The sequence below is a fragment of the Phyllostomus hastatus genome, unplaced genomic scaffold (genome assembly GCF_019186645.2).
Source record: "Phyllostomus hastatus isolate PE091 unplaced genomic scaffold, TTU_PhHast_1.1 phas_contig_150, whole genome shotgun sequence".
In the NCBI taxonomy this organism is placed as follows: Eukaryota; Metazoa; Chordata; class Mammalia; order Chiroptera; family Phyllostomidae; genus Phyllostomus; species Phyllostomus hastatus.
In genome coordinates this window covers 20,310,430-20,337,480 of record NW_025333611.1, presented here as the reverse complement: position 1 = coordinate 20,337,480, position 27,051 = coordinate 20,310,430, and the positions used below count along the sequence as shown (strand labels likewise).

The window sequence follows — 27,051 nt, the reverse complement described above, 5'->3', positions numbered from 1 at the left end:
TTCTCTCCACAGGTTAAGGTGTTAAAAGGAAGAAGAGAATCACACAGCCCGCAGGCCCTCGCTGTTCATGTTTGTTGCCACTCCTCACAGCCCACCACTCTCCCTGGAGCCCTGCCCAAGCCTCACGTGGTACCCCAGCATTTTTAGCACTTCACAGGTTTAGCCTGCCCCCATATCTGTGATTCTGTCCGAGGAATGTCTCTCCCTTTTACCCTACCTTTACTTCCTGGCCCTGCCCTCGTATCAGCCCTCGGTGAACCTGCTAACTGGCCTCCAGTGGGGAGCTGGCTGACTGCCCTGACAAGTTTAACTATCAATGTCAATAGGTCTCAGCTTGGACAAACAAGATCTCCCTTCCCCTGCACGCCCTGTGCTGTTAGACCAGGGCCAGGGGAGACGGGCTCCCAGACTGCTGGAACTAGGAGGGAACTCTGCGTTCCAGTATCCACTTGCCAATCTCTACTTAGCTGAGTTAAGGACACATACATCAGAGCAGGGGTCCCAGACTCGAGGAGGGCGCACATCACTGGACTCACTCCCTGAGCTTCTGCTTGGGCAGGTCTAGGGTGGGGCCTGTGAATTTGCATCTCTAATATGCTCCCAAGTCAGGGAGTTCACGGTGGTCTGCACTTTGAGAAACCCCGCATTAGCAAAAGGTCATCTCTATGGTAAAGTCACACAGCTCTGTGGCAGGGGCCAGGGAGCAGACACATTTCTCTGACATGGCAAGGTCACAAATGCCCATCAGGATGAGATCACACACCAAGTGTCAGGCTGCCGTCTCCTTTCTACTCACAATGGGATTCTGTTGCAGCACCGTGCGCTCCAGGTCACCCTGTTCCCAGAATTCAGCAGCAACCAGCAGAGCCACCTGTAATGGGAAGACCCCCCCCACACCGCTATGGAATCAAGCCCCAGGCCCAATCTTCCTGCCTGGTCCCTTGCTTCTACTCCATCGGGATTTCCAGCTCAGCAGAAACATAAGCCCCACCTGTGCCCCACCACCCCCACTTTGCTGTCTCCATGGGAGGGGTGCTAAAGTGGTTTCCATGTCTAGCTGGAGGAGGCCAGAACAAGGCTAGGCTGCCTCTGTAGCTGGGACCCCAAGCCACCTTGGCTGCTGTCACCTGTCCCCCTCTGCTTGGGTCAAGAAGGTTCCATACCTTGCTCTGCACCTCCCAGGGCTTGGTGATGGCTGAGAGGTCACAGGCGGTCATCATCATGGCCCTGGACACGAGGACACCATCCGTCAGTCCCAAGCCATTGATGGCTGTGCATACTAGTTAATTGCATCTATCTCTTCTTTCTGTCCTCTCACTAGTAGGTGACCTCACCCCATTATGAGGAGAGGGGTCACTTCCCCAGGACATCTTGAGGTGGGGTTCTGAAGTCAGACAGTGGTTCGAATCCTGCCTCTGTCAATTACCAGGTATTTGACATTGAACCATTACACCAACTCCTCTACGCCTCAGTTTCCCTGTCTGTAACAATAATGGTGATTTCATCATGGAGGGGGTGCAAGATTAAATGAGATAATGTGCATGAAGATCTCAGCATAGTGCCTGGACACAGCATGTGCACAATAAATGTTGGTGATTATCATGAACATGTGTGGGATTTTTATTATGTGAGTCTGTTCTAGGCATTTCATAAACATCAGTTCCATTTAAATCTCATCACATATTCAAAGTTCCTTCTTTCCTGTCTAGCAAAGAACAATGTTTGTCAATATTTTCCCATCATCTGCCCCCTCTACTTTCAAAGACCTCTTTGAGACTTTTTTTTTCTAAAATCGCTCCACCATGAAATTTTAATACCACAAATATGCCATATGTCTGTTTGGAGATTCCAAGGACCATAGTCATATCTAAGATTTTTTTTGCTCCTCCCAAGAACCATTGCTCGCCCCCTTGGACAACGCCTGGGGAGAATGTGGTTCAGTTATCGTGAGGAAGCCTCGCATTAAGAAGGAGAGGAAGGACTTGTGAAAGCTCACAGATGGTACACTTACGAACTGCGTGTTTCATTGTAGGCAAAGTTTGCTCTAAAAGGAAAAAGAGCTATAGACAAATATTGACCTTTAGCTCTGATATCTATCTGAAGTATTTGAGGAGAAGTGTGCTGATGTTTGCAGCTTGCTCTGAAATGCATCCAACAAGCAAGCTGGATGGACAGACAGAGGGATGAATCGATAGCAATGTGTTAATGGCAGAATCTGGACAGTTGGCATGAAATGCTTTTGACTCTCTGTACATCTGAAAATTCTTCCTGGCAAAATGTTGACACAAATTAAAAAGTAAACTGATGAAACTTAAAAAAAAAGAATTTGAGGAAGGGATTGGCGAAAGAAAGGATTAAGAGACCAACTCTTAAGGGAGTTTCACAACAATGGGAAAGTACAATAAGTCCAACTGCACAGGTAGGTGCGATGCAGAATGGAAAGGGCGGGCACACGGACAAAGAATTGCAGCAAAAGAAGAATTCAAGGAGGTGTTTCAAAGACTGGGGCTTGGCGGTGTGAGTGCCCGGGGTGGGAAGCCAGGCCCACGTGGTGTAGCTCTGCACTGGGAGTGTCATTGCATCCAATAACCACCAAGAGCTGTTGAACACTTCGGGCCCAGGCATGACCTCTTCAGAGCTGTGCTGCAGGGAGGCAGCTTGGCAAGACTTGTAGGATGTACAGCATAGGGAGGAAGGAGCAGAGATGCTGCAGTGATTCAGGCTGGGCGGTCCCACCTGCAGCAACGCTTGTGGGCGGGGCAAATGTGGGGCGGACCTGAGTGACAGCAGGGCTGCGGAGAGAGGATCTAGTCAGAGAAGGCTGGGGCTCTGAACCTAACTAGCTGCTGGGATGATTTTACAATTAACCAGCTGTGTCTGCAATAGGTTACCTAACCTGGTCTGGGAGGCCTTAAGAATTACCCATGAAATATTAACAGGTTTAAATATCTTTAATTAAGTAAACCCTCAAGTAAATAGGCTTTCAAAAATGCATACATTTCTTAGAAACCCCTTTATACTTTGTAATAACTTCAGAAGACGTGCCCTTTGCCAATGTGAGGTGTTGTGGATACGTTATGCTAACCATCAAATAGATCAAGCAAACGAATGCTCAGCTGTGCATGTGAGAGTCCCTGGCTCCCTGCTACCGGTCAGTGTCCACATTTATGTCCACGGGGGTGGCTTCAAGAGAGCTCTGCATGTTTACTCTCCTTGGCTGGAGAGATTAGGTGAAAATCTCTCCTAGCTGTTGGGGAAACACACCTGAGTGTTTTATAGATAGAGATTTGGTGTGTGGGTGAAGAAAGAGGGTGGGAAGAGGACACCTGGATACCAGAAATGCCAATCTGAAGCTTCGTGCCCTAAAGACAAGGCATTGCATCACTTCAGCACCACCCCCTTACGTGCTCTCGGGCCAAGATGCCGTGCTGGGCGTTGGGGATGCAGTGAGACCTGCAGGGAGCTCACAGACACTCAAGGGACAGAGAGTAGAAACATGGTCATTACAATATGCTAAGTGGGAAAGGAGTAAGTGCAGGGTGCAGAGAAAAAAATAATCCAAAGGTGAGAGCAGCCAGCTCAGTTCAGGGGGCTTCCAAAAGTGACAGAGGGGAAAGGCCTGGAGGGGTGCATAGGAGCTCCCCAAGAGGAGGGAAAAGAAAGGTCATAGTGATCAGAGGTGCAGTGGGAGTGTGCAGGGTTGCCATAGAGCAGAAGGCCATCCAGAAGGGGACCAGAGGGAGCGGTCCTCTAGCCATCCTAGTACCAGAGTGTGCGTGCCAGGGCCGGGCAGGGGCTGGTCCATGGGGCCTCTGCTCTCAGAGAGCTTGCAGAGGTGCTGGGGAGGCACACATTTACCACACAAATGAATGCAAATGTGTAGACAAAAACACTGCTCTGAGGGAAAGGAGTTCTAGCAGATAATGTAACAAGAGAATCTGACCTAGGTCTGGGAGATCAGGGAGGGCTTCCCTGAGGAAGTGACTCTGAACTGATATTTGTAGGAAGTATAGCTGTAAACTTGGTAAAGAAGGGAGTGGGAAACACATTCCCGGCAGAGAGAACGTAGAGTGCACAGGCCCCCGCAGGAAGAGCTGGAAGGTGGGAGAAGCTCAGGGAGCGGAGCTGGTGGCAGAGGCGGAAGATAAAGGCCCAAAAGTTAAGCAGGGGCAGATCCTCAGGGCCTGGGCACTGGCAGGGGGAAGCCTTCACGCTGATCGCAGCAGGAAAAGCCACTGAAGAGTTAGAGCAGAAGGGTGAAGGAGTCAGATCCACATATACAGAGACCACTGAGGCTTCAGAGTGGAGGGGACAGGGGTGGGTGTCAGCGGAGAGCCCCACGAGGAAGCCATTGCGGGACCTGAATAGGAGATGAAGGTGGTGATTAAAGTAAGTGTCCAGGTAGGCAAGGCATTTAAGAAGTGAACTCAACAGGGCTTGGGGATGGATCCTACATGCAAAGTGAGGAAGACAGAGGAATCCGGATGGAAGAAAGGAAGGGACAACATGGTCATTGTGCAGAAGGGAGCAAGAGTAAGTCATGAAGAATTTGTGTGCTGAGACATTTGTACCTTATCCTGTTGGCGGGCAAGTCATCAAGAGCAGGGCGGGGAGTTGAATGGGAGCAGAGCAGGAAATGCTGTGCAGAGCTTTGGAATCAAAGCAATTAGATCCTCAGTCTTCTCCTTACTTGCTGTGCCCAGGGCAAGTGACTTACGGCCTTTGCTCATTTATAGAATGAGATCATTGTATTAGGTTGGATCATATAGAGTTCTGATTTTGTGGGTCAAAAGTCAGCAGCTTCATATGGTTTGATGTAATATATCCATCCTAAGAGTGTTGTGGACATCACATAAGATGATTTTTCTAGTGCACACATTGTCCTCATCTTCATTATCATTAGCTTCATCATCTTATCCTTTCGTTCAGGGTCGCCCAGGTGAGTAGAGCCCGCTGAGCGAAGCAAGCTGAGCTCCTGCTCACCTGGACCACCCCTACAGCAGATGTCTCTTCCACGCAGCCGTGCAGCTCAGTGGCCCTTCTCCCTGACCCCTGACAACATCCCGGCCAAGCTGAACAGGCATGCGGACACTCCCTGGAATGACACCTGGCCAAGAGGGCGTGGCCCACGGGGGAAGGCCTGAGGGAGCCTGAGAAAGCTGTGGGTGCGCAGGAGACGGTGAAGTGACTTGGGTTCTAGTCCTCGGTGCTCCGCCGGTGCCCACGTGACTGTGGGTAACTCACTTCGTCTCTCTGATCCTCACATTCCTCATTTGAAAAACGCTAGACCAAGAACTGGCAACTTCATACGACCATTGTACTCTTTGAGCAGATGAGGAAACCGAGGCACAGAGAGAAGAAGCAACTTACTCAAAGTCATGCCACCTATTAGTGAGAGAGCTGAGACTTGAACCCACTGTCGAGCGGCAAACGCCCAAGTGTGTAACAGCTACACTCTACCCAGGTGCAGAGCAGCTCTTGCAATACGTCGAATCACCTAATCGATGGACCCCGAGATTGCTTCACAGCCATGGTCTTAAACCAGGGCCAGGTTTTGTCCCCAGCGGATATCAGGCAACGTCTAGGGGGTATTTCTGGCTGTCACAGCTGGGGAAGAGGAGTTGTCACTGGCAACTCGTGGGGAGATACCAGGGAGGCTGCTAAACATCCCACAATGCACAGGACGACTCTCCACAACAAAGAGTCATTGGCCCCAAATGTCAACAGTGTTGAGGCCGAGAAATCCTGCTGAACAGGTACTTTGAACATTTTCCACTGAGCGCCCACCTAGAGAATGTCCACTGAGCGCCCACCCAGAGAAAGTCTGTCCCTCTCACACATGTTTAAGTTGACATCTTGGCTATTTCATCAATAGTTTAAATATCTGCAAAGGATCCAACTTATAGAACATTAAAAATATGGACATTTTAGAATAAAATGGTCACATCATTCTTTAAATACAAAGGAATCTAAATAGCATAGCAGTTTCATAACCACCAGCTCATCATCCATTTAAAAGTCCATGAACAAGCTTTTCTTTAAGAGCCTGGAATTTACATCTTTCCCTTTTGCCATAAACTTGTATTTATACTTGACTTTCCCTACAGATTTTATAGTAATGTTTTTGTATATGTATGTGTGTACACATGTATATGTGTCTGTATATATGTATATGTATGTTTATGTATATCTATACATATACATGTAATACATATTAAAGGTCTTTCATTGATCACCCTTTCTTATACATCTGCTACCAAGTATGTCCATTAATTGAACTTACATAAATGTTCTTGCTTTTACTATAGGCTTCCAAATGTTGAAATTTTTCTTTTGGATTAAGTTATTATCATACAATTACCCAAGACAATGAAATATACATATTACCTGTTTTTAGAAATATTTACTACTCAAAGTAAATTTTTTGGAAATATATCACTTAATGAGACAGGATGGGGCTATGTTTTAGTGAATGAATGAATATTTCTTATTCTTAGGCTGAGATAGGATTTAACAGCTACTTTATGTCGTTTTTATTTTTATAAGTGCAGGTAATTAGAAACCTTGGGAACGGAATGAGTGTTGTGACAACAGTGTCAACCAATTCCTTGAATTTTTCCAAATTAACTCTTAAAAACTGTACTGTGATCTTTATTCTGAATGATCAATCAGCTGATGGTTCAATTAGATTCTCCCTCGATTTTGTTTAAAGCTAACATTACAATCACTCACTTCCTCTATTTCTGGGAAGTGTGCCATAAAGACTTGACCGAGACTTCGCATATGACTATAAATTACACTCCTAACCATTTCTCCGAAGCACTTTGGTTAACCCAAGATACTCAGAATGGGTGAGGTCTATTAAAACATTGTTAGTTATAATATATCTTCCAGTACCACATTTTTTATAAAGTGCTTTTACCTTATAACAAGTTTTAACTATGTTTCATCAAAACCTGGAAGCTGCGGCTCTGGCCAGGCGGCCCAATTGGTTGGAGTGTTATCCATAGACCAAAAGGTTGAGAGTTTGATCCCAGGTCAGGGCTTCGAGGCAACTGATTGATGTTTCTCTCTCTGTCTCTCTCCCCCCACCCACTTCCTCTCTCTCAAAAATCAGTAAATACATATCCTTAGGTGAGGATTTAAAAAAAACTGTGAAGCAGCAGATTTGACTTATTTAGTGTATGGGAATGTCTGTCATACCACATAACTAGAAATGCCAGTCTTTTACTGTCAACTAAAACAGGCGACTCAGATTTGTTTTTGTTGGAAAAAGTCTGATTTTATTTTTGAATTTAAGTAAGCATATTAGAATGCATTCTGATGACACCCACCTTATTTTTTTATTCTTGATTCTAAGGGAAGTACAGGCAGATAGATGTATGGATGTGTAGGCGGGTAGACTAGACAGGTAGACCGATAAGTGGATGCACAGGGAGATAGGGAAACAGACAGGCAGACTGACAGATGATTGGGGCATGGATGAAATCAGGTGCTGCTACCTTCCGTATGTATGTATTATTGGTGCGCCTGACATCAGGGCCATCCTGGACGGTGGCACATTCTCAGAAGGAATCAGATTGTTCAATGACAAGTGTCTCAGCTCCTGCTGCCCCCCTGTACAATCCAGGGCAAAATTCTCTTTTGCATTGCCTTGTTTTGTGTGTGTATACACACACACACACACACACACACACACACACACACGATAGGGAAGGCCTGAAGCCCTTCCTTGGGTTGATAATGCCTTGATTAAAAGAGGCTTGAAGGCACCATTAGTTCAAAGAGTCCCTCTGTGTGGTGCAGCAGAGATCTCTACACCATAAGGAGATTCAAGACAGGCGGAGGGAGGGAGCCGAAAATGCCTCACCCACTGTGCTTTCTTAGGAAGAGAATATTAAGAAAGAAACCACCATTCCCTTGAGGCCCTCCCCTCTCCCAGAGGCCTTCGAAGGCTACGGGTTGGAGAGGAACAGGGAGGGCTCTGTGAGCCGCAGCCTGAAGACTTCGCTTAACACTTCCTTGGCTTTTTCAGAGATTGAAGTCCTGCCTCTGGTTTTCAAAAACAAAACGAAATGAAGAAACAAACAAAAACAAAAAACAACTGTCTCTTGGAAATCCTTCCTATCATTTTCTTTTGTAAAGTCTGCATGGCATTCCATGGTATGGAAGTACCATAGATATTTGTAAAAAGTCAGTAAACAGAAACTTCTCTGAAAAAGAAGTAGGGAGCCCAGAAGGGGAGCGCTCACACAGGCCGCACGCGGCCCAGGATGGCTGTGAATGCGGCCCAACACAAAATCATAAATTTGCTTAAAACTTGTTTTTCCTTGCTCATCAGTTTTCATTAGTGTTTGTGTATTTAACGTGTGTCCCAAGACAACTCTTCCTCTTCCAGTGTGGCCCAGAGACGCCGACAGCTCCGACCCCCTGCCAGGCAGGTCTCTCTTTCCAGCAGTCTCCCCGGCGTCTTCCCCTGGGAGAGTTCCCGTGGCCTTGCACCTGACCTGCCGTGGCTGCTGCTTCTGGATGTCAAGTTCTGTGCTGTTCCTGAATAAACCCATTTCGCTGGCAAAATATCTGGCTGAATACTTGTGCCCATCAATAATATTTAAATTGTTTTCAATCTTTTTTTGTGATTACAAATAATGCTGCAGTGAATGACTGTGCATACTCCTTGGCACACCTGTGGGAGCGTACCTGGAGGGGAAATCCTCCAGGGATGTGGGATGCTGGGTCAGAGAGTATGAGCATTACAGTCATCGTAGGTGGTGTCCACTGAAAAGGCTGCACCCATTTACATTTCCAGCGGTGAAGGAGACTGCCTGTTCCCCCCACTCAAATGCTTTCATCTTTGCCAATGGGAGGGTAAACAATGAATTCTATCCCTGGGTAGCTTGATTTTTGCATTTCTCTAAATATGAATAAGGTCCTCATCTTTTCACAGATTTATGTCCCTCTGTAATTCCTTTTCTGGGAAACATCTATGTGTGCTTTTTGCCTGGTTTTCTACAGGATTAATCTTTTTCTTGAATTGTATTAACACTTTGTTTACTAAGAAAACGAACGCTCTTTTTTTCGGTCTAAAGTGCTGCAGATATTTCTACCCAGCTTATCACTTGCATTCTGACTTCAGCTACGCATTCTTGTGTGTGTGCAGAAATCCCTAATTTTATGTAGTCAAATTTATCAATCCATGTATGACTTTTGGATTTTATGTTGCACTTAGAAAAGCTCACTCTGAAATTACTCTTTTTAATTTTACCATGTTTTTTCCCCTCTCTCCCCATTTTTTGGGTTTGTCTTCTCATCATTTTAAAATCCATGATCCATCTGGAATTTGTTTCGCTATGAGAGTGAAATAGGAATGTGGCTTTGTGGCCACCTAATGGTATAACACAAGATACACTTGGTCTTTGTCCCTGGCTCCCAGCATAGAGCTTTTAAAAACCTTTGGTGTTCCCTAAGTGATAGGGGTATCTTTTGTCCTCCTTGAGAAGCCCCCTCTGGCTTACAGTCATGAGATGACCGACTTAGGTGTAGGTCCCCAGAGAGACTCAGAGTGGGGCTGGTCGCCAGAAAGACCAAGTGAATAGAGTGGAACTTTCAGTCCCACCCACTGACCTCTGTGAGGGGCTGGGGGCGGGGACTACAGATTAAGCTCTATAAAAACTTTTGAACAATTGAGATTTAATGAGTTTCAGGGTTGGCAAATGCATCCACTCGCTGGGAGAGTGAAGCACCCCAGTACTATGGAGATAGAAGCTCCTGCACAAGGGACCCTTCTGGACCTCGCCCTGTGTACCTCCTCATCTAGCTGTTCTTCTGTATCCTTTATCATATCCTTTATAATCAACTGGTAATTGTAAGTAAGTTGTTTGTCCAAGTTCTGTGAGCTGCTCTAGCAAATTAATTGTACCTGAGGAGGGGCTCATGGGAACCTCCAATGTACAGCCAGGTGGCCAGAAGCACAGGTAACAACCTTGACTTGGGACTGGCATCTGCAGTGGGGCCCATCTGGTGGGATCTGGCACCCTTTCCAGGCAGATGCCATCGGAACTGAATTAAGTGTGTAGGATATCCAGTCAGTGTCTGCTGAGAATTGGAGAACTGCTTGGTGGTACTGGAAAAGAGCCCATCGGATCGCTTCATGGTACCAACCCCATTTACGAACTCCCTTTTTCCCCGGTATCAAATCACCAGCACAGGCATAGTTTTAAGTCTGTCCCATGGACCTGTCCTACTCATGCCTCCAACCGAACCACCTTTAGTTCAGCTGGTCCTGTTATTACTCTTTTAATTCAGAATTTTCTGACTATTCTTGGATACTTATTTCTCGTAAAATTTTTAGGATTGGTTCCCTAATTATCCCAAAAAGAAAGTAGATGTTTTCCTTGAAATTACCTTAAATGAGTAATTAATTAAGGAGAATAGACAATATTTAATATTCAGTCCCCCTATCTAAGAACAGAGTGTTCTTTCCACTTGTTCACCTTTTCCGGTCCGCCACTTTGGAATGTTCAGTGGGCAGCTCCTCGTCTGCCCGCAAGCACCTGTAGCCTGAAAGTGCCCCCTTGTTCAGGGAGAGCAGGTCCCACAGCCTCCAGGATCAGGGGACCTTCATGGAGGCCTGGCTGGACAATGGCAGGGCTGAGGGAATGACAACTTGCCACTTTCCCCCTCTTCCCTGCACCTGTCGCAGTGGCTGCCCCTTCTCTGTTGCAGGGGCTTACCACATTTGTGACTTCACCCAGCCCCATCTCCACAGGAGCACCAGAGGACAGACACACCACCTTAAACAAACCACCTGGCACTTCCTCGGGAAGGCCTCGTCTGCCATGACTGTCAACACCCAGGACCCCAGACAAGGGAGCCAGGGGACCATATGGCTTGGGCCACACATCCACCAAAGGTCTTCTATGTACACTTCTCACCCCGTCATCACTGGAGGGGAATCATGGAAGCAGCACATCGAGAGAACTGAAAGAAGCTATTCACCAGCGAACTTAAGTTTGAGTCCCGTTACTGGACCTCAGGCCAGCGAGGCACTATGAATTTTGTGTCAGTCATGGGACTGATTTGTGAATAGCACAGCAAGACTGTAAGACATTGCTGTACACAAAAGAACACTGAGAAAATTAAGCCTATATACTTTGAGTGACACATAGTTATCACTCAAATCATAATCAATATAATGCTCTTTTTTAATCAAAAATGCTAGTTACATACTTTACACCAAAATTCTGAATTTTATGACAGAAATACTTCAAGTATTATGCTTTTTGTATATAGAGAAACAAAACAATACTATATTGTTTTGAATTTTAGTGCCAAAACAAAGGTTAAGCATATACCATAATTTCTGCAATTCCAGTTTGGCATAACTTCTGTTTTTGCCATATGTTGAAGGCCTCCAAAATGGTAAGCGACCCACAGGTCATCTGAGGACAGCAAAGCTGTCACTTCAGCAGCTCATCTTATGACCCTGGTATAAGAGGATCAGGGTTTAAGCCCCGTCTCAACTCACATAACGATTTCCTTCCGTGTCTGTTCCAGCATCATGTACTGCGTCCACTCGTGCTGCGATTCGAATGTCTTAGATTGATCCACGATCTTCTGGAACATTGTTCTCTTCCTACAAAACACACCAGTTTGTTAATGGAGCACATCTTAGAATAAGGCCACACCAGGGCTTCTGACATTGACTGTTTCAGGCAGGGACTTAGGAAAACAACACGATTAACAAAACTAGGTTAGAAGCACCAGAGCCTAGGAGTGAAGACCTAGGTTTCCACCCCAGACTCTTTCATGGGCTTGTTATCTGATCTTAGCACATCTCTTCCCCTGGGCCCCAGTTTCCCATCTACATGATGGGAGTAATAACATCCAACTCACAGAGCTGTAGTGACAGTGAACGGTACACAGCACAAGGTTTGTGCCTGTCACACAGTTCGTGTTCATCAATGGGAACGATGATGGTTGTTACTACTATGACCATTGCTATTCCTATTCTTATTCTTAAAATGAGAAGGAATACTAACTTGAAGTACAGGGCGAGGTCTGTGGCAATGATGGCAATGTCCATCATATGGATAGCATGCTCATGTTGCCTGCGATTGAGGTTTTGAAAGATATTCAAGCCCTAAAGAGAAAATCAGAGGAGCGATGTGAGAAGTGATGCTAGCGGTAGACTCATCCAGCGGCTGTGGCCACCCCAGATGGTGGGAGAGGCGGCCCAGGCCAGTGGGAAGAGGGCTGCCTGGCCACACTGGGGCTTCCTGTGAGATGGGGGCTCCTGTGCAGGCCCCAGAGCCCGTGCAGAGGCCCTCATCCTACCTCATCTCGCAGCAATGTTTTGCCAAACTCCAAGTGGTGTCTTTCCAGGATGGAGGACCCGTGGAGCTTGGCCAGTGGGTTCTGGGATCTGAGTGGGAGAGAAAGAGAGAGACTCACGGACAACATCGACATGGAATGGCCTAGATGAAAGGTAAAGACATCACCCAGTCCTGCCACCTCCTAATTCTGCAGGCCAGGAGGCTGAAGTCCAGAATGAGAGGAGCTTGTCACACAGGGAGTGAGTGGGAGCTGGGACTAGGCATCACGTCTCCTGACTCTCAGGCTTTAGTTTGCTCCACCACTGATTCTGCAGGTCTCCTTGGGGTCATAGATTCCATAGATTCAATCTGTTGAATAGTGTGGACTCATCCCCAGAAAAAGGCACAAGCACACACAATGCCAAATGCAATGTTAAAGATTGATGGATCTCCTATATCCCCCCATAGACATTGGCTCTGGGCCATTCTTTAATGGTCATCAACCTCCAGATCCTCAATACCTGAGTCTTAGGGGAAACCATTACATTTCCCAAAGCAATGTGTTTATTCTTGTCTTTATTCAATAAATATTTTATTTAGCACCTACTGCTATGTGCCAAGCACTGGCCTCTGTACATAGCTTCTTCCAACATATAATGCAACCACAGTCTCTAGCCTTGGAGCAGCATGCAAGTATTGAGAAGACTCAGAGAAGCATGTTCTAGTGCTTGTTAATGACTTACAGGTTATGGGCCCTGGGCAGAGCCTCAGTTCCTCATCTGTACTGTGGGTATAACATTGTCTTTGCTCTGACCAACCCACAAGGTGGTCATGAGCGTCCGCCAAGGTCATGGTTCAAGAACTATGTTTCAGAGGCTGTCTGGAATATAAGCTTTGTGAGGACACGGACTGTGCTGTTTTGCTCAACATGGTACCACCTTTGCCAGGTTTAGGGCTACGACACTCGTATTAGGAGCATTATCAATACAAGGTGGATGAATAATGGTCAGTTAACTAACTTCTTGGCTTAAATTAGTTCAGCAGGTAGGAAGGGAAGGAAGACAGTGAGGGAATTTAATGTATCAGTTGCCTGTTGCTGTTATAGCAAATGACCACAAACTCAATGGCTTAAAACAATAGAAATGTATTAACTTACAGCTCTGGAGTTCAGAGTTGAAACTAGTTCTGTAGGACTGCCTTCCTTTTTGGAGACTCTATAGGAGAATTCATTTCCTTGCGTTTTCTAACTTCTAGAGGCTTCCTGGAAACTTGAATTTTGTAGCCTATCTTCCACTTTCAAAGTCAGCAGTGTAGTATCTTCTTTCCTCTTGACCTCCCACCTCCCTCTTAGAAGACCCTTCTGATTACCTGGGACCACTCAGATAACCCAGGGGAATCCTTACATTTCAAGATCCTTTCCTTCATCATATCTTTGAAGTCCCTTTTGAATTTCAGGCAATACATTCCCAGGCACCAAGCACTGGAGTGTGGACATATTTGGGGGTCATTATTCTGTTTGTCACAGCAGTTTACCCAGACCCAAGAGGCAGGAGGAAGTGGGAAGCTTTGGACAGCGAGACTTACCCCCTGGCCTGTGAGCCTGCCTGCCTGGGAGCTATTCAGACTTGGGTAATGGATCCTGGGGGTAGGAAGTAGGGAGGGGAGTTGCTGGGTAAGGGCTGACTTACTTCATCTGGTACAGGTTGTTGGTGCCTCTGTGGTCAATGTCATGGCAGAAGGCAGCAGTGACCATGGCCAGGGCCTCCAGGTCTGTGAAATATCGTTTCAGTTTTCCAGTCTGGAAGGACAATCAGAGGTGCTACTCACTCTTCTTTTGTGGGGTTGGAAGCAGGGCTGAGAAGGTAGGGGCAGGGCTTAGAGCTTAGAAATATAAATCTGATCTTGGCTTACTCCCGTTGCCACAGGGCGATCAGATGTTTGCCTGGAATGCAGGACTGTCCATGCTGGAGCTGGAACAATCCCTGGCGATGCGGATGGTTAGTCACCCTCCCTACTCCTGAGTGACCTTAGCTGGTCCCGTCTCTCTCTGGACCTGAGTCTCCCAGTCTGCACACTGGAGGTGGAGGGCATTGGGCTAGTTGATTGTTGAGAAACTTGCAGCCTTCACATCATAGGATTTGGAGGGTTTGGGAACATGGCCAGACTGGTAAAGCTAACCTTCCAAACCTGGTCTACCAGTTTAAGCATAGCCCAGAAGAATCCCTGAGCCTCCCTCCAATGTTTAACTGCTTGTTTATGTTGGGTATTGGAGTAGAGGGTAGGGCAGAGCCTGCAGAGGTGATGCTGACTCTGTGACTTTTAAGAAATAAGTCAAATCCAAGTGGTATCACTATCACTTTCTTTAGTGACCTGGCCAGAATTCCTGCCTCCAAGCTCTAGAGCCACCTCTGGCCTGACCAGTCCAGCCGCAAGAAAAAGGAATGAAAAGGAGGCTGGACAGGGGCAGAGATTTGGATCACAGTCTGAATGGAAAAATCCTTTTTAATGAAATATAAAGGACTCTGAACTCTGTAAGCCAGAAATGACGGACACAAATACACACGGGTATGTCCATCCAGGGACCTGTAGCATTGTCTGTAACAGTGAAAGGTCAAGAGCCACCCCATGTCCCACATTAGGGGCTGAGTAAGAAAATTATGTGTATTTCAACAATACAGGATTCCGTGCAGCCATTAAATTGTATCATGAATAAGCTTTGAAAACATGCTGAGTGAAATAAGCCAGGCACGAAAGTACAAATACTGTATGACTGGACTTATACGAGGTGCTTTGAGGACTCAGATTCGTAAAGACAGAAAGTAGGAATGGCGGTCAGAGGGGGCTGGGGAGTGTGGGGGACAGGGAGTTTATTTTTTTGGTGGTTTTTTGGTGGGAACAGAGTGTCCATGTGGGAAAATGGACATATTCCAGGGCTGGATAACAGCGACAGCCCTGCAGCATGTGCATGTGTGCAATGCTGCTACAGAGTGCGTCTAGAATCGGTTAAAATGGTAAATTTTGTGTTATGTCTATTTTACCAAAATTAAAAAATATATAAAGAATGTGATTGGTATATTTTTCTATTTTCAAATGAAAAAATAATGTTACAGAATAACATTATTCAATTTGTTATAAACAAAATAAGGTGTTTGTGTGTGTGTGTGTGTGTGTGTGTGTACAAATATGTTTCGAAGGTTCCAGAAGAAAATTTGGAAGAAGCCGTACCAGGGTTGTCTCCAAGTAACCAGACTGGGGCTGGGGGTAGACGGCAGCTTCCTCCACTTTTTATTTTATGTTCTTCCCTATTCCTGAAATTCATTTTTACTAAGTGTTTACTCTTTTGCATAATTTTAAAAAGCAATAAATAGAGAATAACGATGCTGCTGCTGCAGCTGAACGAGGTCAGTCGTCGGGTGTGGTGGGAGCCCCCAGCCACCGCAGCCCCACTGTCCATACCACCAGCAAGGAGAACATGGTCTGTCCCACGTTGAAGCCGTGCCGCCAGTTGTGGTAGGTGATCCTGCGGTAGCCCTTGCTCAGGGAATACATGAACCGCACCAGCGCCTGCAAACCCATGCACATCAGTGAGGCAGCCCGCACTGGCCAGGCGTCCTGCCTGCCTCGCCGGAAAACAGGAACTCGTCATAGATGCAATAATGTTTTGCACACCCTTTGCAAATGGCTAACCACTGTGGACGTGGACGTTATGAAATCAGGTGGGTGGGAGTCACTCCACTTGTTTCACCAAATGAGTGTCACCAGTGATTCCCAAACTGTGCCCCATAGAGCTACCGACCTGGGAGAAGCTAACAGGAATTTTGCAGGGAAAGAAAATGAAAGGGGTCTTTAAATCAGTGGTTCTTGAACTTGAGTGCACATCAGCGTCACCCAGCGGGCTTGTTAGAACACAAGTTCTGATTTGTTAGAACTGGAAGAGAGTCAGAGAGAGAGAGAGAGAATCTGCACTTCTGATACATTCTCAGGTTGTGCTGATGTGGCTTGGGGTAACACTTTGCATCAAACAGATCTGGGAAATTCTGCAAAAATACACCTCCACCTTCTCTGCCCATCTCCATCCACCTAGTCTGACAGTTAGGAGTTCTGCAGGAAAAAAAAATCCTCTTTAAATTGATTCGATCCACATTTCCCACCCTTGTTTGACCATAAGACCCCCTTTTTGCATTCTATGTGCCCACAGCCTCCAGAACTCAGTGCCTGAGAACCTACCTCAAGAAGCCAATGCAACCAAAATGCCACGGTTCAGAGGAGCTGTGTGTTTCTTTTTTTGATAAATGACTCATGTGTGCAACACGGCTAATGCTTTCAGTCCTAATAGCCAAAGGCATACTGTTTTTAAGTAGTGATTAAGTTTAGGTTTACAGATTGCGTTTTAAAAGGGAGAAAAGCCAGCAAGCAAGAAGGTCGGACCCTACCTCCTGTGGAATATGAAATTTATCCACCACTTTGAGCTCGTAGTACATCTGTATCCCACATTTCACCAGCTCCAGCTCCGTCAGGGGCAAGTCGCTGAAGTGGAACTTGTTAATTTCATATTTCTCTGCATCTGGAAGCTCTTCTTGCTGTGGGAGGACCGGAGTCAGATGGTTAAGGCAAATGGAGTGTTCCTGGGTCTCTCCATGTCTCCCCCCAGCCCTGTGTTGGGCCCGGGTCTGCTGGGAGGATCAGGGCAGAGTGGGAAGGGTTACTCTTTGCAGAGACACCCGCTGATACACACACACACACACACACACACACACACTACGCATGCTCTGGAAGGCACCCTGTGCTGGTTCTGTGTCAGGGCCAGTGCTCACCAGGATCTCAGCCAACTCCTCTTCCTCGCACTCCCACGGCTCCTTCCCATACACCTCTCTGGTTTTCTACACAAAGTAGTAGAGGAAACAAAATTAGTTAATGTGCTACATCTAAGATCTAAATATGCCTTCCTGTTCACATTTTCATTGTTCTCCTTCCTCTGAAGCCCTTGCAACAGAACCACCAACTCAGAGAGGCTGCTGTTGAACATTTACGGATAAGAAAATTCAAGGTCGTGGTCTTTGCAGCTGGCAGCCAAATCTGAGCTCTGCCGCTTACTGGCAAGGTTATTGAATGCCTCTGACCCTCCATGACTTCACCTGTAAAGTGGGATCAATAAAAGTACTTAGCTGGTGAATTAAAACTAGATTATGCAAAGTCATATTATAAAATCATGTATACAACTGGATAAATTTGAGATGAACATAAATCAGTGCAGTGCTTGGTACATCGTAAGCACTAGAATTAAGTAATACTATTGTTGGCATTGTTATTGTCAGTGACTGGGAGTCAAGAGGCCTTGCTGAAGGCCCTGGTTCTTCCTCTCGCTTCTGTGTGACTTAAGGCAAGTTCCTCACCTCTCTGGGCCTATTGCCCCACATACCGAAGGACAGGGGAACCTGGCCCCAGTCACTTGTTTTTAATTTCTTGACCCAGAGGACAGTCTATTAATTTTTAACTGCTTCAGTGAGGCTACACCTTCATAGGGTTCACGTGTCCATTATTTGGCTGAAATTATGGACTGAGACAAGCAAACCGTTTATCCGGACTTGACTTTTTCTCCTTTCAATGTATCAGTTATTGCAATGAAAAGATCAAATTTTGGGGGATATCTCCCCAGCGTAAGAAATCACATCTGAAAATACTGGTCCATGCTGTTTCAACTTGTGAGGTCTCTAAGCAAGGTTTCAGGAACTCAACTAGACACTGTATCCAACTCCACTTCACTGACTCAGCTTACTTCTAAATTCTTGGTCTCTTTGAGACCAAAATCCCAAGAATGGTGAATCACTAATTCTCTCAAATCTTGTTTAGTTTCCCACACAAGATAGGACTCTCCTCTGTAGTATCTCTGACATATAATTATCCAGCCTCTGCTTGGATACTTCTCTTGGGGGGAGTTCACTACCTTGTGAACTAGCCCATTCATAAGCATGGTAGAGAACTTGCTCATAATCCTGATAAAGTTTGAGTGAGACTAATTTAACCAACTGGATGATTCCAGGACAAGTTACTTCCCCATTCTGGGCCCAATTTCTTCATTTTTACAACGGAGATAGAAATCCTTATGTTGCCCACCTTACTGGGCTGCTGTAAGCATCAAACAATATAGTGTGAAATTGCCTTATAAACTGTAAAGTGATGATATTATGTGACAGTTCCCCACTAACATCTACCTCTCTGTTTGCTCACTAAACTCCTCTGTGACCTGATTGGCTCTTGTAAATCAGCTGACCCCATAGAAGGAGTCTGAGAAACTGACTGACCAGGGTCCACAGGTCAGTCAGAGAGAGCTTCCTCTCCACAGAGGTTGAGTTTGGATGATTCCATCCCAGGTACCAAGTCAGCCCTGAGCACAGTGAAAAATGGAGTTTCTAGAGCTGGTAAGCTAAGGTCTGGCCCCAAGACTGAAATGACCCTTCATGGGACAACTGTCCCCAGGCCACACAGAGCAGCCATTATGTACAACTCTCTGGCACTTGTTGATCCATCTGTCCATCCACTCCACTGTGCAGGGCAGGGGGTAGAGCAGTGAACAAGCCCACCCTCACCTCTTGGGGTTGTAAGTCCTGCCTTACTCTGGCCACATCTCCAGGGCAAAGTCTCCACTAGAGAAGGAATAAGAAAAGAATGTGACCCACCAGGATTTTCTGGATTTCTTCATTGTCACACTTCACGTGATATTTTACCATGTCCTGGAAAATATCCTTCCTGTTTTCAAGTTTGTTCATTGACTCATAGGTGTCAGGATTTAAGACGGACCAGCCAAGGAACTGAGTCAAAGACTGAAGAAAAACAAAAAAAAAGAGAAAAAAAGAGCAAATTAATTAATTAATTAATTGAGAAAGAAAGAAAGAAATTAAGGATCACAGGCAGAAGAGCCAGGTTTGATCCTGCTTCTGTAACTTTGGGCAAGACTCTCTGAGCCTCCATTTTCTGAGCTATAAAATGGGTTTGATAAGCTATGTGCTGCCCTTCTCAAAGAGATGTTACGGTGGTAAAATAATGCCTGGAAATGCACTTACAGTAAAGCACTGACTTACATAAATCATTATTCTTGCGTATAAAAATGTCACAAAAGGGAATGTGCTGTGTGTATGTGGGGACGGGGGTAGATAGAAACTCTGTACCTTTTGCTCGATTTTGCCATGAACCTGAAGCTGCTCTAAAAGATAAAGTTTATTCCTTTTTCAAAAAGGGAATGTGGATTTCTCTGACAACATGCAGCAGTGCAGAAGTGAGGACAAAGAAGGGGGTCCTGGAAGGGAGTCAGGGAAGCACTGATGAGGTGAGCTCCCCACCCTCCACAGGACAGGGCAGCCATACCCTGGGGTCCTCACCACGCAGCTCTGGAAGCCATGCTTATAACAAGCTGACTCTGAATCTCAACATCAGAAGACCTCCTTGCAAACCATACCTCCATGAGGGTCTCATCCATTTCATCAAAGGGTTTCCCGTCTTTGCGATTGTAAAACGTGGCCACCCCGACAATTTCTTCCTTCTTGTTCACAATGGGCATAGAAAGGACATTTTTAATCATCCATCCAGATTCGTCCAGAGGCTCTTTCTACAAGAGAAGAACCAGAGAGGGTTTCCTTGAGTGCCCAGCTGCAGGGGCAACTGTGGTGAACTTCACACTGCATCATGACCTTGACTGGCTGAGGTGACAGCAAGAGCACAGACCTTGCTGGATTTCACATGGTTTCAACCACCAAACAAATGCCATGAACAGGTAGCCAATCTGGTTGCAGTTCCTTAAGCCAATTGTCAGGTTGTTTTCATTCCTAAGATGTCAGGGCCGTTATGTGCCGGGCTATGCGCTGTGTGCTGGAGATACAAGGACGTGCACAGATAGTTCAGGGCCCAGTGTTTCTGATACAAGCACTGACCACAAGGGACTGGCTTAGAAGGAGCTATGTTGGGGATGCTTGTAACTTGAATTAGTCAAGTAGACAGAAACCTGTGCCTTTGCCTCTTGGTCTGACTTTCTGTGTTACTGTGGCGTGTCATTGCATCTCCCAGGCCTGTATAGGCTCATCTGTAGATGGGGACTGTAGTAAGAGAATGTGCCTCGTGGAACCAATGGGAAAGTAGAGGTGAAATTTCTGGGTCAATCAAAGGTGCCCCTTTTAATTCACTTCCCATCTGTCTGAGCCTCACTTTCTTCACTTATAAAATGAGGATCACTGGACTCTATCATTTCTAGACTCTGCCCACTGATTCATCAAACATCCACCCAACATCTTACGATGTGCAAGGAACTGAGCCAGAAGCTGGGGAAACCAAGACAAGGAAGGCACAGACGGTTTCTTCCGGTAGCTCACGATTTGGAAGGTAAATGAGCAATTGTACTGCATGTGGGAAGTTCTTTATGGTACTGAGGGAGCCAGAGGAGGGAAGAAAGTCCAGGAAGGCTTCTTGGAGTTGGAGACTCTTCTGTTCAAAAGTTTAAGATTCTTAAGGTGGTGAGATGATAATTGTTATTATTTAAGTAACACTGGAACCCAGCACCTGGTGGGAGAGTGTTCCCAGGGGAATATAGAACATGCCCAGAGAGCACAGGGCTGTGGTCAGGAAATGAGTTCAAGACCTGCCTTCCCCCAACTCTTAACCTAGACTTCGGAGAACTCCATCTCCCTGAAGGCCATGATGGGGAAACAGATTATATTGAAAGTGAAATGGGAAAACATTAAAGATTCTGAAGCAGGGAAGTTACTTGATGTAACCCATGTTTAAAAAAATTATTCATGCTACGTTATGGAGGACGAGTGGGAGGGCAAAGATTAGAATCTAAAAACAAGATCAAATTTGATTTACTAATGTGGGTAAACTGTAATTCATGGGATGACTCTGGTAAAGACCAAACGTTGTTGTGATTACAATCAGGGTAACAACTTTTGGCAGGAGTTTAGGCTGGTCACACTGATATGGTCAAAATCATAGCACAAGACACACAATGTTAACTTTGGAGGTATGTTCTCCCAGAGCTCTTTCATAATGTTTTTAAAAAGATTTTATTTATTTTTAGAGAGAGGGGAAGGGAGGGAGAAAGAGAAGGAAAGAAACATCGATGTGTGGTTACCCCTCCCGTGCCCCCCACTGGGGACCTGGCCCGACCCAGGCAGGTGCCCTGGCTGGGAATTAAACCAGCAACCCTTTGGTTCACAAGCCGTCACTCACCCACTGAGCCACACCAGCCAGGGCTCACAATGTTCTTTAAGGAGTAAAAAATAATTCACTAATTTTCTTGGTCCCGTTTTTTTCCCTTTCCCTTGTAATTATTTCCTGGTTGTTAACGATTTGTTTTTCTTATGCCTAGTATGGGAAACTCAAATACTGAGAGGACATCTAGAGCTAAAGAGGTCAAGAAAGTTAAGACCCAACACTTGACCAAAAGAAGATGATATTTTACTGAGAGAAATTGGTCTAAAAGACAAGGAGGGTTCATAAAAGATGAAGGCAGAGAGAATTGACAGAGAGAAACATTCCTTAGCGTGGCCTTCGGGCCCTGCGTGATCTGGCCCCATCTACGCTCCGCCCCACCCCCACCCCCGTCCCCAACAGTCTCTCGCTCAGATCCGCTGACCTGTCTAGTTTCTCCCAGTGAGCCTTCTCTTTCTTGAAATCGTTCCTTTCTTTACTGTCAAACATAATTTCTCAGGACACAGCCCTTGACTCTTCTCCGATGAAGTCAGCCCCACCCCGGCCCCGAGAGATTTCCTCCTCGATCCCTAGGCCCTCCTCCCGACCAGCTCCTTTCCCCAAATGATCAGAGCTCCCTGGAGACACAGACCTCACCTGTCTGGTCCACCACTGTAACTGGGGCAGCACTGGGTCTGCATGCCTGGCACAGAGGCTACCCTTCATAAACATTTGTGGAAAAGACAAATACAAGCACCTGCAATACTACCCAATATTTCATGAAAATGCCAAGGAGGCAGAGATGATATCCAGCCAGGGAAAACAGAGTAAGACCTCATCAAATTTCATAGCAGCCGAGGTGGTCCTTGAAGGGCAGGGGCTTTGGGCAGAACATGACGGGTAGGGGGAGACCAGCCTACACAGAGGTCCTCCCGCCAGAGCGCAAAGGGTGTGGATGTGAAGCCTGAATGAGACCTTGAAATTTGCCAAATTAACTCCCTTCCCCACCTCCACAGGCACAGGACATTTTTCCCCTATTCATGTATTCACTTGGTTGAAACTGCTTCCCAATAACATAGATGTATTCTAATCCACTCTTGGGGAAAAACTAACAGGTGACCAATAAAGAAAATAAAAATGTCTCACCTGGAATTCAAAAAAGTCCTCTGCGGGTGCATTCATGATGTTGCAAATCTGAAAGCCACGAAGGGGAATAATGGAGCTGGCATTAGGCTTGACAAAGTGCGGGTAAAGCAATGCCTGCTGTTTCAGAAACACTGCGTCCTTGCCCATGGCATTCACAGTCTTTTCATCAGGTAGACACACTCGAGGTGGCTTAAAATTATTAACTGAGGCTACTGGACAGAAAAGCTACCTTAGAAATGTTACTTGTTAGCATTTGCTTTGCTCCCGAGTCATTTCCAAGCTTTGAAAAGGTAAAGACTACAGTTTGTCATCATTAAGAGCCATATAGCATCCTGCTTTGTTGCCTCCCTTTTGGTGCATATTTGGGTTGTGTCCTATATTTTGTTTTTATTAATATAAATAATGCTACTCCAAGCATCTCTGAACCGATTACACTTGGGTTCCATTTTGTTTGTTTTGTCAGGAAAGAGTTTTTCCTTCGGGTATAAACCGCAAAATGGACTAAGGAATAAAAAGCATTGTAGCTCTGCTGTATACAGCCAGACCCCTCCCCTGGAACTGGACTGCCTTGCCTGACCACGCAGATGGCCCTTACCTGGTCCCTCTGGACCTGCCTGCGGGGCCGCTGTGTGCGGTGGTACGTTGTGTGCACTGCACAAAGGCATGTGGCCGAGGAGGTGACTGGGAGTTGAAATTCTGTCTGGTCTTGACTTGCAGAGCCAAGCCCCTAGCCTTTCTCTTTTCGGCTATTGAGAAGGGACAGCTTTTTCTAGTTCTTAAAAAGACACCATATAGGCTTGCAGTGACTCTGCCTGTCCCAACGGGCCTGACCATCCTGTGGTCTCAGAGGCTGAGCTGTCCCTGTGTTTTGAGAACTGCCCACCCACTGCGCCATCCCTCTGGCCTCTCCTTGGACCAGTTCCGTCAGTTGTCACCATTCTCTCCTGATCTCCGCCCTCTCCAGGGGCTCTGTCCCTCGGCCCATGAGCATGCTCGAGTCTCTCCTATCTTGGATAGCAGAATCCTCCCTTCACGCACCATGGTCTCCATTACAGCCCCCCAGGCTTACTCCTCTTTCTCTCACAGGCTCTACCTCCTCACTGCCCACCCACACCTCAGCAGACCACACGCTGGCTTCTCTCTTCACCTTGCCACCGAATCTGCTCCCAATGGGCATGCTGATGTCCTCCTAATTGCCAAACGCAACGGGGTTCAGTTCTCATCCCACAGATCACTTTTATTGCATTTGGTTGTCTCCCTTGTTGAAACTTTTTACTTCCTTGGTTTCCATTTTACTCCCTATGCTCTCTTGGGTCTTCAGACACCTCTGAAACTTCCTACTGTTTCTGTATGTGCCTGGGGAATGACACCGGGGAAACTAGGTTCAAATACAGGGGTGATGTGCAGCTAATAGACATGACCCTTCTCTCTGGAGCAGGGGATGCTGTCACTCCACCCCTGACCCTGAAGGGGTGGGGCATGGTGGGAGGCAGAACATCAGAGCTCTGCTATCCATGGTATGGCCAGGTATGGGGCAGAGGTGAGGGGATGCGTGTGGCAGCCAAGTCTCTGGTATGAGAGGTTGGGATTTAGTCCATGGTGAGTCCTGAAGACCAGCCAGTCATGACTTTGTCCCTGACATATGCAGAAGTATCTTTATTGGTCAGTGAGACTATGTACCTTTCCATCTAAAGGTTCTTTCTGTATATCTCATGTCTTCTCAACTCTCAATTTTCTGTTCATCTCCTTGGACCAACCCTCAAGTGAATTGAGAAATGGGAGAATCGGGCTTTTAGACATCCACACTTCTCAATATTTCTTCCACTCTCTTGATATGAACTCTTTTTACTCTTCCACCTGATTTAAAACTCTCCACCTTCAAAGTTGTTGTATTACTCACCAGGCCGTTTTGGGCAACATAAGTGGGCAGACCACTGGCTAGAGCCCAGTGGTCAGGAGGCGGATTCCTATAAAGGCAAAAGACAAATGGTAACTTTTGTCGTAGGGACAATTGGACTGCAAACTTGAACCTGGGTTTTTGCTCTCCCTCTACTATATGGTGGCTCTCAGCACCTGCTTACACTCATCACTACACCTGAATGAGTCCCAGATCTTCACTAAGCATCTTTTTTAAAAAATATATTTTATTGATTATGCTATTACAGTTGTCCCATTTCCCCCCTTTACTCCCCTCCACCCTGCACACAACCTCCCACCCACATTCCCCCCTTTAGTTCATGTCCGTGGGTCATAAGCTCTTTAGCTTCTACATTTCCCATACTATTCTTATCCTACCCCTGTCTATTTTCTATCTACTATCTATGCTACTAATTCTCTGTACCTTTCCCCCTCTCTCCTCCTCCCACTCCCCTGTTGCTAACCCTCCATGTGATCTCCATTTCTGTGGTTCTGTTCCTGTTCTAGTTGTTTGCTTAGTTTGCTTTTGTTTTTGTTTTAGGTGTGGTTGTTCATAATTGTGAGTTTGCTGTCACTTTCTTATATATGTTTTTTATCTTCTTTTTCTTAGATAAACATTTCATATAATAAGGGCTTGGTGATGATGAAGTCCTTGAACTTGACCTTATCTGGGAAGCAGTTTATCTGCCTTTCCATTCTAAATGAAAGCTTTGCTGTATAGAGCAATCTGGGATGTAGGTCCTTGCCTTTCATGTCTTGGAATACTTCTGTCCAGCCCCTTCTTGCCTGTAAGGTCTCTTTTGAGAAATCAGCTGACAGTCTGATGGGAACTCCTTTGTAGGTTACTGTCCCCTTATTTCTTGCTGTTTCTAGTATTCTCTCCTTCATTTTTACCTTGGCTAATGTAATTATGATGTGCCTTGGTGTGTTCCTCCTTGGATCCAACTTCTTTGGGACTTTCTGAGCTTCCTGGACTTCCTGGAAGTCTATTTCCTTTGCCAAATTGGGGAAGTTTTCCTTTATTATTTGTTCAAATAACTTTTCCACTTGTTGCTCTTCCTCTTCCCCTTCTGGTACCCCTATAATTCAGATGTTGGAATGTTTAAAGATGTCCTGGAGGTTCCTAAGCTTCTCCTCATTTTTTTTGAATTCTTATTTCTCCATTCTTTTCTGTTTGGTTGTTTCTTTCTTCCTTCTGGTCCACTCCATTGATTTGAGTCCCAGTTTTCTTTCCATCACTATTGGTTCCCTGTCCATTTTCCTTCATTTCACTTATTGTAGCCTTCATTTTTTCATCTAATTTGTGACCAAATTCAACCAATTCTGTGAGCATCCTGATCACCAGTGCTTTGAATTGTGCATCTGATAGGTTGGCTATCTCTTTGTCGCTTAGTTGTATTTGCTGTGCAGCTCTGATCTGTTCTTCCATTTGCACCATTTTTTTGTCTTGTTGCGCCTGTTAACGTATGAGGGGTGGAGCCTTAGGTGTTCACCAGGGTGGGTCAACCCAGTTGCTGGGTTGTGACGTTGTATGTGGGGGCAGGGTCCAAGAGGGGACAATGGCGCTGGCTCCTCTCTCCGTCAGATTTCAGTCCCTTCCGCCATTTCCCCCAAGCTAACTGGGCCCTTCTGGTGCTGATTCCTGGGTGGGTGGCTTGTGCATGTTCTAGGACCCTGTGGGTCTCTCCAACACACTCTCCTGTGAGGCTGGGAGTTCCTCCTAGCACCTCAATACTCATAGGTGTTTTCAATTGGTATTTTGAGGCTTTATTTCCCTGCACTGGGACCCTGGATTGCACAGTCTGTCTCACTGCCCAATTTCGCCTGGTTTATCTGTGCGTGAATGTGGGATCGCCCAGACAGCCAGGAGCCTTGCGTGCAGTGTCTCACTTCACAGTCGCCACCTTGCTGGATCTGCCAGCCTCCTGAGTGCCCAGGGTCCACCCACTGCGGTCTTACGCCCGGCTTGCCTTACACAACTGGGATGCTTTATGTGCTCGGTACCACCACTTTTTGTGCCTTGACCCTTCTCCACCTGGCTGCCCAACTCCGCCCTTCCTACCGGTCTGGATGAATGTGTATATTTTAACTCCTTGGTTGTCCGACTTCCTTGCAGCTCAGTTTTCTGTCAGATCTGGTTGTTATCTTGTTTCTAACTTGTTGCTGACCTTATTTTGGTTGTGCGAGTTCACTAAGCATCTTAATATTTAAATTTAGATACTGGGGCAAGAGTGATAACTACATTTTACTCATTGGGACCTCAGTTTGACTAGCCAAGAAAACTGAAACTTTCATTCAATAGATTGTCATCAACTGCTGAGCACAAACAGATACCATCATTTCTCTCCGTTAATGCTTATGTGGAGAGAGTTAGTCCCATGGAGAGAGTCACGGGGAAATGCACCCATGGTGAGCTCCTACCACCTACCAAGCACTAAGCCAAGTGCTTTACATGTTATTTATCCCTCACAACAATATCACAATTTTTGGTATTATC

General features: G+C 46.1%; 1 protein-coding gene across 1 annotated transcript in view; it reads right to left on the bottom strand.

Moving 5' to 3' along the window:
• Positions 1–27,051, bottom strand: part of PDE6A (phosphodiesterase 6A) — a 54,215-nt gene that overhangs the window by 5,358 nt on the left and 21,806 nt on the right. The window contains exons 7-19 of the mRNA XM_045829166.1: positions 24,538–24,604; positions 22,638–22,685; positions 19,768–19,917; positions 18,992–19,135; positions 17,129–17,194; positions 16,748–16,894; positions 15,771–15,878; positions 14,003–14,112; positions 12,337–12,424; positions 12,042–12,142; positions 11,528–11,635; positions 1,164–1,227; positions 797–871 (exon numbers count right to left, since the gene is read on the bottom strand). Of these exons, the coding sequence (XP_045685122.1) occupies positions 797–871; positions 1,164–1,227; positions 11,528–11,635; positions 12,042–12,142; positions 12,337–12,424; positions 14,003–14,112; positions 15,771–15,878; positions 16,748–16,894; positions 17,129–17,194; positions 18,992–19,135; positions 19,768–19,917; positions 22,638–22,685; positions 24,538–24,604 (1,276 nt within the window). The remainder of the gene's footprint in view (positions 1–796; positions 872–1,163; positions 1,228–11,527; positions 11,636–12,041; positions 12,143–12,336; positions 12,425–14,002; positions 14,113–15,770; positions 15,879–16,747; positions 16,895–17,128; positions 17,195–18,991; positions 19,136–19,767; positions 19,918–22,637; positions 22,686–24,537; positions 24,605–27,051) is intronic.